Raw genomic sequence first — 13750 nt, forward strand, 5'->3', positions numbered from 1 at the left:
TTCTGTTAACAGATTCGTCCCAGATAATTTGTACAATGAACACTTCTTGATTCCTGGATGCAACGAATGTAAACAACGAGCAGAATCAGGAAGCAGAGTTATTACTTATTGATTTTTTCGAGAGATTTGTCGTATATAAAAATAGTCATCAATCTCAGACAATCATAATATCTCTTGAAAAAATCTATAAGCTCATAAAATTCAAACAAGTTTTTATCGTACCACTTGCTTGCATCGACGATCTCTATCTTTACATTATCGATCGCTATCAGTCCTACCAACATAGTGAAATGATTACTTATATGATTAATAAGACAATGAAATGAACGGTTTTATATTTTCTTTTATGTAAAAAAAAATATTTCAAACTGTACCTTGGTGAGAGATTTGAATTAGTACATTTCTTTGATAAACTAGCTTTCTTTCGTCCTTCTAGTGCTGCTTTCATGGGATCATAACTCTTACGACGTTTCCAATTTTGCATTTCTACTTCTCTTGCATTTGGTGTAACAGGTTTCTTTGTTTCCTTTGGCTTACCTTTAAGGCCCTAAAATATATTTATTATTATTATTTTACACACACACACAGAGAGAGAGAGAGAGGGGGGGGAGGGGAGAGAGAAATTCATAAATATTTGGTATTAAAACTTACAGCACTTGAGATTCTATTAGCTCGCATGCTGAAACGTCCTGAATCAGTTCTATTTATACTAGTGTTATGTTCTAACTTCGCACGTGTTTCCTGTGCAACTTTGGGTTTATTCATACTTGAATTCATTGATTTTGTTGGTTGTGGTTCTAGTCTTGCCCTACGTAAACTACATACAATCTTAATACATATCAATAGAATTTATCTGATGTACGAAAATTATATTATATATTTACCTAAATGCTCTATTATATTTAGTATTAGAAATTGGGGGTTGTGTAACATGTTGTTCATCACTTGTTTCTGTGTCACTAGGTTGATGGGTTACTTTTGACGTGTTTTGATGTAAACTTTGACTGGTATCATCATCACTTTCATTGTCAGAATCTGCTAATGATGGATGATATCCTGTCATACGTGCTGACATTGCTGAGACAACATTTTGAGTTGTTTGTAAATATGATGAGGTTTCTAGATCGCTATCGCTTTCCTATACGAATTCAAAGAAACGATGTATCTTGAATTACAAGAATCAGAAAATATATTTCTTCAAAATGTTTGAAAATATATTTCCATACCAATTGTAGGCTACACGGAGGAGGTGCTTGATTTTCATCTTGAGAGTAATTTAATTCATTATCAGACCACTCATTTGCTAATGAAAGAGTACCACCGGTTCCATGAAAACTAGCTGAGCGTAACACAGAATTATCATGACTGAAAAAATTTTATTTTAATATTTGTCGATATAAATTTAGTTGAAAGCATTGATTCTTGCAATAAATACATACTTTCCAGAGCTATCTTCAGTACTGTGATGTTTTTTCGAACCATCAACAAGCTTTTTTCTTCCTTCTGCAGCTGCTTTCATCGGATCATAACTTTTTCTTCTTTTCCAATTTTGAAACTCTACCTCTTTTGATGTAAGCGTTGAATTACTTCTACCAGAGTTTTTAGTTTCTTTGTTAGATTTCTGTGCACTTCTTTGTCCAGTAGAAGCATGCTACAGATAATAACAATATTTTATATTTTAGTGTTTATTTTTTGATTCTATTTCTTAACTTTTAAACTTACGTAAGAACTTTTTGGTGCTCTTATGCATACTCTGCAAGCATCATTCCTGGAAATAGACGGTGTTCTGGATTTTGAGGGTTCTGATGCTTTTAATGCATCTTTATTGAAAGCACTAACACTACTTGTTCTCCCACGTTGATAACTTTGCTGTTTATTTATTGATGTTGTAGCCTTAACATCAGTCTGAGCTTTTCGACGTCTTTCTTCTGGCGTCGTATTTGGTGTTGTATCAGATTCACAATTTAATCTATAAATATTATGATCATGTTTTATCAAAATGTAAATAATGATTTTTTGTTCGATAATATATATTTTCATATATTTATAAGAAATGTATTATTTTGTGAATACCTTGCTCTTCTTATGCTAAATGCTCTATTGAATTTAATCCCAGAAGAAATAGGATGTATAGGAGATTTTGATTGTTGTTCTCCAGTTTCACTGCTACTATCGGAAGCAACAAGGAATTTATTCCTAGTAGAAATTCTATCCACATCACTACTATTAAAGCTACTATGTCGAGATAGTATGGCCTGAGATTTTATATTTCCAATACTAGCATTACTTGATGATCTTTGTATATTTAATTGCCGTTGCAATTCAAGACAATTTCGTGGTATCCCAGAACTTACAGAAATTTCTTTATTATGAATAGAACTTCCTTCGTGATAATTTGTAGCGCTATTTGATTTTCTTAACATATATGGACTAAAAATGTATAGCATGGTTTGTAATATGTATAGAAATTAAATCCTAATGTACAAATAAATGTAATAATGACGAATACCTATTTTCAACGCAAGTAAAATATCCTATATTTTTTGCTTGTGGCATAGATTTTGTCAAATGTTTAGCTCTTTCTAACATAGGCGAATTAATAATTTTCATTGATGATGTTTTACGAGATGCAATAGGACTGTTTGTTAATTTTGGTGTAGACGGCCTTAGGCGATTTAAAACAGGACTATTGGTATGTTTGGCATCATCCTTGGTAGAATATTTCATACTATTTTTTCTGGACGTGTTTGATTCTGTAGTATCGGAAGTGTAATCTTTTCTGTAATAACATATGAATATTTTTTAGTGAGAGAATTAGTATATTAGCATATGTAAATAATGTATTATTTGAATTACCTGTCCAAGGAACTACTTCTCCTTCCCAAATAAAGAGATGCTAAAGTTCGGGACGGACTCTTTAATAACTCTGTACCACCATCTTCAGTCTTTGATTTATCTGAATTATAATATTTACGAACACTTCTTCGATTATCATTGGTATTAATTCTTCTGAATAAAGATTCAGACAGACTACTACGCCTTGCTAGAGAATTATGTACTGGTGTTCGTTGCGAGCTATGTGGTGGTGTATTATAACTATTGCTTGTGTCCTCATCAGATTCACCACCTGAATCAATTAAGCTATGTTGGTTCGATATTAAATCTATTCTTTCCTTTATCCGTAGATATGATTCTGTGTCCATACTGTTATCGCTTGGTTCCTGTATAAATTTTAAATATTTATATTTGAATTAATTTTCTATTCACATTTTTGTAAATACATACATGTCGATAACGTGCCATTCTTGGACTTTTAGAATGGATTGGAGATGGTATCTTTGATGGACTTAAAGGAGGAGTACGACCAGTAGGACCGCCAATTGCTGGTGGTAAAGAATTATGTTCTGCAACTTGAGTAGCCCACTCTGATATCCATGTATTATTATCCCGTGAAATACTCATCTATAAAGAAAGTTCTTATTAAAATATGCTACAATACTTTTATTTAAGCTTGTTTAAGTATATACCTTAAAACTATGAACATAAGATTCATTATTTTCTTCTTCCGTTAAAACGCCGACACTGAAAACTTTATCGATATCCATCCTTGCTTTTTCTTCATCTGTATAATCTTTATGAATGGTGTATGTTCCAGCCTCACTTACTGCTCCATCAGAACCGACATCAATGTTACTCACATTAAATACATCTAAATTTGTATCTTCTTCTATGTTGCTAATATTTAAATCCATGGTACAACTAACACTGCTAGACAAATTGATATCTTTTGGAATTGGATTTTCAAAATTATAATCGTTTAAAGTATAATTAATATTTGACGTTTTCTGGGAATAGCTATTCATAGATGCTTCAAAATAATTTTCATCGTCGTATGTATTGTCACTGGCAATATATTCTATATTCTTTGTATATGATTTTTCATTTGAGTCATCATCATAGTTACATGCTTCAACATGACTTAAATCATTGATAGTTGCAGATTTTTGAGATGTCCAATATGTTTTCATGTTAGACTTTGACGCATAATCAAGTTCCAATGAAAGATTTTGCCGCGATAATTTCGCATCTCCTGTATGTTCATCACAAGACCTTGTCATTAATTCTTGTTTATTTGGTGCATCACGTAATTTGAAATCAATATCTGATTTCTTTGAAAGAGAATGCGTTCTATGAATGCATTTTGTACCTTTAAAATAACAAAAATATATAAATATTAATTATATTATATTAACTTACAAAAATTTATATCTTTAGTATGCATAAATATGATCTTGAATCCGTTAATATATTTATAGGCATGCATTACTCAAGGCATATTGAATGTACTTGTGAAGAATACTAAAAAGCTAGGTAAAGATGATTTCATCATGACTCATGCTTTACAAATATGGGCTTCAAATACATAGTATACCAATCGAAATTTATAAAAGTATTCTTATATGTGTATGTAAGAGATATATACATATATTCACAGAAATGCAATCAATAAAAATAGATCTTTTAGAATTATGATGTAAAATGCTAAGATGTAAATGTGATAATTTATTTCTGTTTATTCAGATTTTATCTACAAAAAGATTTGATGGTATCTGAAGGAAGCCAATGATGTAATTTATCAGATTGAAATCAAGTGATATAATTTTAATCAAAGAAAAAAAATTACTTAGTTGTTTTAACTTTTCTGTCAATGAATCGGTCTTGCGTTTTGTATCATCTTCGCTGCTGAAATAACCTTCAGAGTGGGTACTAGGAATCTTTTGCTTTTGTACCAAGTTAGGAGACATTAACGCACTTCCTTTTTTCCCACTTACTTCTACCTAAAAATTAATTACAATAAAACTCAATATATAATCATTGTCGTTTATTTATAATCATCAGAATATAACAACATGCCATGTTATTCACCTTAGATGTAGAAAGATTTCGTCTATGTCTTGCATTGTATCTCTCAAATAGATTCTGATATTTGACTTTGTCAACTTCTTTGTTGTTACCAAAGTCAATTGTAAATACTAATGGAGGTTGAGGCGTTTGAATATTACTAGCATCTTCTATCTTCTTTTCCGTCGAATCAGTCTTACATTCCTCATCGTAATCTTTATTATCTAAGGAGGAAAAATTTCCTGAATGTTCCTTGTCACTATTTCTCTTATCTGAATTATCATTCAATGTGAGATTCTCTTTTTCTGTTTGTTCGCTTAACGTGGAATTTGTACAGGACTTACGAGTTTCCACGTCAGGTAATTTTTCTTCTACATTTTCAGTTGATATAAAATACGATGATGATTCTCTATCGATATTCTCGATATTACTCTCTTTATTTTCTTCAGTAACTTTTTCGGAATCATCTGTTAAACGTTGAACATCGTCCCGTTTGGCTGTGTTCTCCACTTCCATTTTCACAGCCGTGAAACATGCCAATTATAAACATCCGTAAATAGAAAGATAGCCTTCCTTGCAATGATATATTTTATTATACCATTACAATCGGCTTGGAAAAACACCGCTCCTATAATTATATCTCACCACTTGACGGAACCATCTCGATAGAACGTCATACACGAGAGTGCTGTATACAATATATGATACAGTACTGCAATCATAAAATTTCTCTGACACATCGGCACGACTCTTAGCATTTGGTGGATATCTTCTGCTGGCTTTTACGCACTGGACACGCTCGACCAACGGTTGAAATAAGAATTACTAGAAATCGTTTTGTATTCGAATACATATGTCGCTTCCTCTGCAGTCAGGATACAACTATGCGCATGCGCATTATCGTTCTATTGCCAACTCTTCGTCGCCATAACATCACATTTAAAATGACTGTCGTGTGATACATGTATATTAGAAATAACGTGTTAAAACGAGGATGTTTAGGATGGATAAAAGTTCACGATGAAACGAACGTACCATCTAATTTTAATAGATCAAGATAAAAAAGATATGTTTGATATTTATTAGGATAACTTTGTCTTCTATTTCCCGCAAAAATAACTGGAAACATACTGCGATTAAAGTTCCTGTAATTAAACGAAATGAAGATCCTCTGTCAATAAGTTTTTTAATATGTTTCCTACGAAGATTTCTTTTTTTTTTTTCTATTACCATGATTGTCAGTTTATTATATCAAAAAATTATAGAACAATTAAAAATTACTTCTCAACTAATTCGTTGATGTAATGTTTATATAATAAGTGATTTTTTATGTTATAAGCTTTACTATGTCATTTTTGACAGGTTATAATAGTTTGAACATTTGTGAATAATTCTATTGTATTTAACATGATAGTATATAAAAAATGGAACTGGATTTTGAAAATAGGACTTACAAGTTTAATAGGTATAAGTTCGTTTATGGGTGACACGTCTTTAAAGTATGTTCATACTGCAGTGGCACGTGCAATTTTAGATAATTTAACTCATGCTATTGTGGGTGGTTTAACATGGACGTTGATCTTAATTTTATCAAAGAAGTCTTTCGTACAAAACTTGCACGATATATTCTTCTCATTTGCCTTATCTTCTTTCATCGACCTAGATCATTTTCTAGCTGCGCGTAGTTGGAAATTAAACGTAAGAATTTTTATTGATTTATCTTATTTGTAATAACAAAAACATATTGATGTTATAACTCTTGTCATTTCTTTTAGGATGCCACAAATTTAAACAAACGACCATTCCTGCATTGTACCACCATTCCTATTTTGTTATGGCTCATTATGAATTTGAGTTCGATAACTTTCAACTGTCCATCATTGAATCAATACTCGTGGATCGTGTCTGCAAGTTTCCTAAGTCATCATATTCGCGATGCCACAAGAAGAGGTTTATGGTTTTGTCCGTTTGGTTCTACGCAGCCTATACCATATAACTTATATATAGGTATAAGTATGGCATTACCTTATATCTTGCATTGGTTTATGCAGTTTCATATATTATTACCAAAAGTTAGTGAAAACCTAACGGACATTGATATTATATAAGAATAGTATAAATTTGAAATATTATGGTACAGATGATATAATAAGAATTATTTTATAAACCAGTTTGACTAGTGTACGTCGAATGAATTCATAAAGATATATACATATAATTCCAATGGTATGAAATAAAAATCAAAAATATTTTATAATACGATCAAAATATCAGCCAAATATAACTCTGTCAAAATTGCCGACAGCATAGATCCTACTTCATAAATGCAATATTTATAATCTAACGAATCGATCTAATCGCAAATAAACGATGTAGGAAAGGTATGGATGACCTCATTGGAACACAACAGTAAACTTACAATGTTTACATACTACTGAAATAAACTATGCCACAATACTTCAAGAGACATGTTTGATAACAAGGGAAACTTAAAAACATCATGAAGTGTGCAGTGAAAGTATCTAACTAGAGAAGAAGTAATCGCGTAGGAAGGCGGAACGCGGGTTTACTATAATAAGTAGTAACAAGTAGAAACATCAGAAGGTGTAAGAAGAAGGAAAGTGGACATATAGCTACACAGGTGCTTCGACGAAAGCAACACACGTACATATATATTGTTCATCGATGAAGTATTTATTATATATACACACACACATATATATATACACGTGTGTGTACGTACACATGACTCCCGTATGTTGCGACAAAGGTACCTACGTAGATACACAGATCGGAGGAGGAGGGTCTTTATCAGCGTCGCTCGTTCGACGGGCGTCGCCGTTAGCGTACTTTATTACGTTATCGTGCGTGCTCCCGCTCAGTTCTCTGTGTTCTTCTTTGAAATTTGTTCGGTCGAAGACCCGGCTTCTTTTCTTTCTCAGACGTGGTTTCACTCATTCAAAATATCGATCGAAAAAAAACGTATTCAACAAATATAATAATAAAAGTTCACGTTCCGACGTTGTTCTATTTTGAAAGATTGATTTTTCATTTTCTTTCACTCATTCGAGAACAGAGAAAGAAAGTGCAAAAGGAATAAGGGAGAAATTTTTGTCTAAAAAAAAAAAGAAAAAAAAATGTCTTGAGGATGGTACTCGATCATAGAAGATGCGAGGTCAACGATGATAACAGCTTGATACCGATATCTTGATTACGATCATCAATTTACACGCTAAGGATACGTCAGCGCATCAACGCACACTCGTATTCTTATCGATCGGTTCTCATTTGTAATGGTAAGTTGTGAATGTCGATCGTTTTCTTTATAATCTATTTATTTTATTCTCTCTCTCTCTCTCTTTCTCTCTCTCTCTCACACACACACAAATACACTCACTCACTCACTCACTCTTTCTCTTTCTTTTGAAAAACACGGTGTCTCGTTATCAGAAAGAAAATCATGTGGAGAATTATTCAGGTTGCGAAAGATAAACTTGTTAATATTAGTTCGTTTATTTATTCGTTCGTTCGTTCGTTCGTTCGTCAGTTAGTTAGTTATTTAATTAGTTAGTTTTGATATTCTGTCATTATTATTACAACGTTGTTCGAGATGTAATTAGACGTGCATTTTCATGCGAGACGGACCATTCGTGTCCATGCTTAGAATACCTTTCCTTCGCGGTATAATGTTTACGTCGTGAATTATTCGCTTTCCAAGAACTCCTTAACAGCAAACGTAGAATCTCAATGAATCATCTTGCCCTTTGTGAGAAAATCTGCGGAGAGAAAGAAAAAAAAAAAAAGAATTGTAAGAACTTTTTTTTTATCAATTTTTGTTTAAAAAAAAAAAGGAAAAGAAAAAAGGAATATTAAGAAAACAAAAAAGAAGAGTAGCCGCGTTCTCTTTGTTTACAAATCAGAAAATACGAGAGAGAGAGAGAGAGAGAGAGAGAGAGAGAGAAAGAGAGACTCCTTGAAATATATACCCGATAATAATGATCGAGAAAATATTCGTAATTCGAACGGCGGACTTCCGCTTTTTCGATTCGCGTGGTCTAACCGGATGTACTGCGCAATTTCCCGCGTTTTTTCTTTTTTCTTTCAAATTCGTCAAGGTATGAGAAAACCGTTTTCGGTTTGATGATTAAAGCGAGAGAAGAAAAAATAGAAAAAGAAGGAAAAAGAAAAGTCGAGGCCGACCGATTCAAATGGATTTTTAATGAGATGTTGATTTTTAATTACCAACGCTAATGCATCATTGCGAGGAAAGTCCGTTGTCAAGATCGAATGGTGCAAGTCCTTTTTTTAATTTTTTATTTATTTTTTTCTCTCTATAAATTTGTTCTTTAAATATATATATATATATATATATATATATATATATATATATATATATATATAGAATTTAAAGAACAAATAGTAAGATGCACGCACAAACAGTAAAATGTATACATACAAACGAGGACGTACATTGTTCGATGATGATTAACGTGCATAGTTTATTTTTTTCTTTTTTTTTTGTGAAAGAACGATGAAAGTTAATCCATACGCGACGCATTCAACGATCCGAAACGTTTCCTTTTCTCCTTCTCGAAATTACTAACGAAGATTTCATAACGTTATGCATGAAATGCTTTCATTCGTCGATGGCACGTAAGGAAGTAAGTACGTAGGCTGAAAGATACGCGAGGAATTTTCTTTTCCAAGAATGTCCCGGATCGACTAAACTCTCACCTATTCTATCGAATGATGTCACGATCTGATCTAATCCGATCCAATCCGATCATATATATCGATATGTTTTCTTTCTTTTTCTTTTTTTCTTTTTATAGGACACCCTAGAAGATCTCTCTCTATACTTTTACATAGCCTGTGGCGTCGGATTGGGTCTGCATCTGCTGACGTTCTGCTTACTTTGCATTTTTTATTGCAAAATCAAACGTCTCGCTAAGGCGGAGTAAGTAATACATATTTATACTTATTTCCTTCGGAAAATTCTTTTTTCCGGTTGAAATATATTTTTTCTTTTTTTCTTTTTCGTTTTTTTTTCTCTCTCTTTTCGAGATGAATTAATTAGGATAAGATCAGAAAGCGGGAGGGGGCTAGAGAAATGTTATGTTATATTTTGTTTTTCGTTTCTTTAATATTCTTCTCCCCGTTAAAACCGCTTGCACTTTTTGTTCGAGCAGTTTCATCGTGCAGTTTCGTATTCGCCTCTTATCAGAAACGGTGTGATATTTTATAATCCATTGTACCGACCTGTTCTCTCTCTTTTTTTTTTCTTTTTTTTTTTTTTGAAACGCGAGACTGAGGTAAAAAACAAAAAAGAAAAACCGTCAGTATGATCAATCAATACGAGGAAATATAGATCTTTTTGATTCAAGTGATACCTCCGAACGATTTTTTGATAAAAGTGCAAGGGGTTAAAGTATTATCCATATCGTTGTCTGACTATAAAAACGTCGTATTAGTGGCATACCCGGAGTTTCATTTTGGCGGAATTATCTACATCTTTACTTGATCTACGACGCGTCCATTCAAGATGACGAGAAAGGTACGAAGGAAAAGAGAAAGAGAGAGATAGAAAGAGAGTATGTGTACGTATATAAAAATATTTGACGAAAAATATTTCAGATAGGCAATAATAAACGTATGAACGATTTAAAAAAAGAAAAAAAAAGAAAAGAACAAGGAAACAAAAAAAGAAAAGAAAAAAGAAATTTCAGAAATATTTTCGTTTTCGTCTTTCCTTTTTTTTTCCTCCTTTTCATTTTCGAGTAATCGCTATGGAATTTAACGAATGTCATCGACGGTAATAATCGTTGATAGCGTATCTTTATTATAGCGCTTGCGACACGATTGTTCTTTCTCTCTTATCTAACCATTTAAGAAAATGATCGAGATTTCTTCGTATAACTATCGCAATCTGCGATCTCCATTTAGGATGAGATAATATTAAAAAATAATTATTATAAAAGTGATGATTTATCCACGATTGTTCAGGTCCAACCAGTTGGGCAGACAGACGAATATGATGGCGGATTTTTGTTACACGAATCCGACGATTGTGCCGGGAGAGGAGTTATCTCGTCGTGGATTCTCAATGTATTGCGGGAGCGACAGTTTCAACGAGGATTCTAATTCAAAACACAAGGATATCAATTATGGAACGTATCATGAGGCTTTATCGAAGTTTTGACGTTAACCTATTAGTTTAAAAATTCTCGAGGATAGTACTTAACGCGCGCGAGAAAAACTCATTATTAATTTATATTCTATATATATATATATATAGATAGATATACACATATATATGTATATATATATATATATATATATATATATATATACGTCTCATCGAATCATTTAGTAAAATATATTTTAAGATTAATTTGTATTTTCTTTTGCAATACTTTCGTTTCTTTTTTTTTTCTTTTTCCTTCTTCCCTGCAATGTTATCGGCCTTTCAAACATTTCCCGCCATGTTATTTTTTATCGGCAACGTTGAGATTCGCGACATTGTTCTCAGATGTCGCCCTATGTATCCACCGTTCGACGATATTCGATAAAAATTAAATTGACTGTAAAGCTTTGTAACCGACGAGAAATTATAAGAAGAACATTCTTATATTCCAAAGATATCGTTTATAGAATAAATTAGAAATTAAGGATTGTAGTGTTCTTAATAACCACACGAATTTGCTAGTCTCATTATTAGATAAAATTGCTATTAATAATAAATTTAATTATGGCGTTTCGCTCCAAAAATATTCATGTTATTCGCCAAATATTATTTATCGTAAATCGTTCTATTATAGTTTCTATTTTTATATATATATATATTTTTTTGATTATAAGTTAATTAAGATAAAGAAAAATACAAAAAAAAAAGAAAAAAAAGAATGAAAATCGTTACAGACACAAGTCAATTAATAAATAAATAAGACTTATATTGACTTTTTATAAATACCTTTAACTTCTTGCATCTCATAATTGTAAACCTAATATAAAATATCATACAAATGATGTGATTGAAAATAAAAAATTCTCTATTATTGATAAACCGATTACGATTTTTCCTTTTATAACCCATTTTGTAGGATGATACTATATAAAAGAAAATAAAAAAACAAAAATATATTACATATATAATATTATCAAGAATTACAAGAAAAACAAAAGAAACGGATGAGGACGGAAAAAGAAAAAAAAAATTACAAAATCTCATCTGCTTATTGGATAATCTAAGTACACAAATTAGTCTCTTTTAACTAATACTGTCTCAGGGCTAACAAGTAAACAGACCAGATCAGTTATGAGAACAATATCAGATATCCACAGTTAGATACCTAGTAGCAGTAGTAGTGTCCGTAGAAGTTTCCGAGAAAAGCAAAAAAGAAAAGAAAAAGAAAGAAAAAAGGAAAAAAGGAAAGGAAACGATGACAAGTGGCAGTAGCAAGTAAAGTACTTACCAACGTTGTTCCTGATGGAACTGTCGTAACTTCTCATAGTAGAAGACGACGAGAACGACGACATAGACGAGGACGAGGATGATGAGGTTGATAGTTATATGTCTCTAAGAAGTTATTTATGTATATCTATGTAAGTGTATATATATATATATATATATATATATATATATACATATAGATGCATACATACATATATACATACATACATATATACGTATATGTACATATATACGTACACACACACACACACACACACATATATATATATATATGTACATATATCGCAAATATATACATGTCTGTATGTATGCGTATGTATGTGCGTATATCTCTGCGCGCGGGCAAGGCGAATGCATACGCTCGTGCTTGTGTGTGAGGATGTGGCATTGCCACAGGGAGTAGGCAATAATACGGGGATAGGCCGTAATTGTTATAAAATCATCGAGCAAACACATCGGACAAGACAGCCTGAGGGTTGTGGGCGGCGTTACGTGCCGTAACCTTGGTTACCAGAGTGAGACTCTCCTAAAGCACCCCCCTACCTCTTGATTGCGCGAAAACCCGCTCTCTGATCTACGTGTATGTACTGAAAGCCTATGTACGTATATGCCTGCCTGCCTGGCCACCCCTGACTCCTCCATTCCTCTGTTACCCCTGAGCCCACTCTCGCCTCCAACCCCATATACAAATTTATCGATGTATTAGTTCAACTCCACGTACTTACATACATACACAAAAGTGTAACCTTCTAGGATTTAAATTGTACCGCGCTTGCGCAATTCCTAACTACCTTGCGCATCCTCGTGCACGCGCGATACCAACTCCTACCCAGATTTATCCCACCTCCCAACATCCCACTCCATCCTTCTACTCCATCCCTTCTACCCCTGTTCCGCAACCCCCACCTTCCTGCTCTATTCATTTTTATTTCTTTTTCTTCCCCCTCTTTTCTGTTTTTTTCCTGTTTCCTCTCTCTTTTTGTTTTGTCTTGTTTTTTCTTTTTTGTGTTTTCTGTTTTGTTTTTAAACTAACTGTGTATAGTCCGAGATTGCGTACGTACCTATGTTTATATGTATGTATATAGATATATTGTACATTTGTATATTTTCGCGATACTATTTGTGATTCTCTCTGGCATCTGTGACGACTAGTCTGGGATGTTATCGTTCCTTCGATATAGATTACTTTATGCGATCATTCTTTTTTATAGATGATCGTTAATATTCTTTTCCTTTTTTTTATTATTATTATTATTTATGGCAGTAAAGGAAAAGAGGGAGAGAGACAGAGAGAGACAGAGAAAGAGAGAGAGAGAGAAAGAGGGAGGGAGAGAGAGAGAAAGAGGGAGGGAGGGAGAGAGAGAGAGAGAGAGAGAG

At 32.7% G+C, this 13750-nt stretch overlaps 2 protein-coding genes and 1 long non-coding RNA gene across 8 annotated transcripts in view; 2 read left to right on the forward strand and 1 right to left on the reverse strand.

Moving 5' to 3' along the window:
• The window catches only part of LOC122633876, a 7587-nt gene extending 1858 nt beyond the window's left edge, over positions 1 to 5729 (reverse strand). For 2 of the 5 annotated variants that reach the window (XM_043822314.1, XM_043822313.1), the window contains exons 1-13: positions 4927 to 5728; positions 4685 to 4838; positions 3528 to 4207; positions 3286 to 3462; positions 2857 to 3221; positions 2510 to 2779; positions 2074 to 2430; positions 1723 to 1969; positions 1440 to 1651; positions 1227 to 1365; positions 885 to 1138; positions 652 to 817; positions 375 to 547 (exon numbers count right to left, since the gene is read on the reverse strand). In XM_043822314.1, coding sequence (XP_043678249.1) covers positions 375 to 547; positions 652 to 817; positions 885 to 1138; positions 1227 to 1365; positions 1440 to 1651; positions 1723 to 1969; positions 2074 to 2430; positions 2510 to 2779; positions 2857 to 3221; positions 3286 to 3462; positions 3528 to 4207; positions 4685 to 4838; positions 4927 to 5418 — 3686 coding nt within the window. In that variant the 5' untranslated portion in view covers positions 5419 to 5728. Of the gene's footprint in view, positions 1 to 222; positions 275 to 374; positions 548 to 651; positions 818 to 884; positions 1139 to 1226; positions 1366 to 1439; positions 1652 to 1722; positions 1970 to 2073; positions 2431 to 2509; positions 2780 to 2856; positions 3222 to 3285; positions 3463 to 3527; positions 4208 to 4684; positions 4839 to 4926 lie in introns of all 5 variants that reach the window. The other 3 variants (XM_043822316.1, XM_043822317.1, XM_043822315.1) reach the window with 3 other exon arrangements.
• Positions 5730 to 5867: 138 nt separating this feature from the next.
• Positions 5868 to 7543, forward strand: LOC122633882 (transmembrane protein 267). 2 transcript variants are annotated; one of them, XM_043822326.1, is made up of 3 exons: positions 5868 to 6600; positions 6678 to 6909; positions 7279 to 7543. In XM_043822326.1, exons 1-3 carry the CDS (start codon positions 6310 to 6312, stop codon positions 7338 to 7340), a joined length of 585 nt encoding a protein of 194 aa, XP_043678261.1. In that variant the 5' UTR covers positions 5868 to 6309; the 3' UTR covers positions 7341 to 7543. The 2 variants fall into 2 exon arrangements, with proteins under 2 accessions (XP_043678261.1, XP_043678260.1); XM_043822325.1 differs by having other exon boundaries at positions 5869 to 6600; positions 6678 to 7543.
• Positions 7544 to 9801: 2258 nt separating this feature from the next.
• Positions 9802 to 11042, forward strand: LOC122633886. The gene is made up of 3 exons (XR_006328215.1): positions 9802 to 9859; positions 10374 to 10456; positions 10906 to 11042. It is a non-coding gene; the product is annotated as an uncharacterized LOC122633886 (long non-coding RNA).
• Positions 11043 to 13750: the final 2708 nt, after the last annotated feature.

The sequence above is a fragment of the Vespula pensylvanica genome, chromosome 13 (genome assembly GCF_014466175.1).
Source record: "Vespula pensylvanica isolate Volc-1 chromosome 13, ASM1446617v1, whole genome shotgun sequence".
NCBI classification, from domain to species: domain Eukaryota; kingdom Metazoa; phylum Arthropoda; class Insecta; order Hymenoptera; family Vespidae; genus Vespula; species Vespula pensylvanica.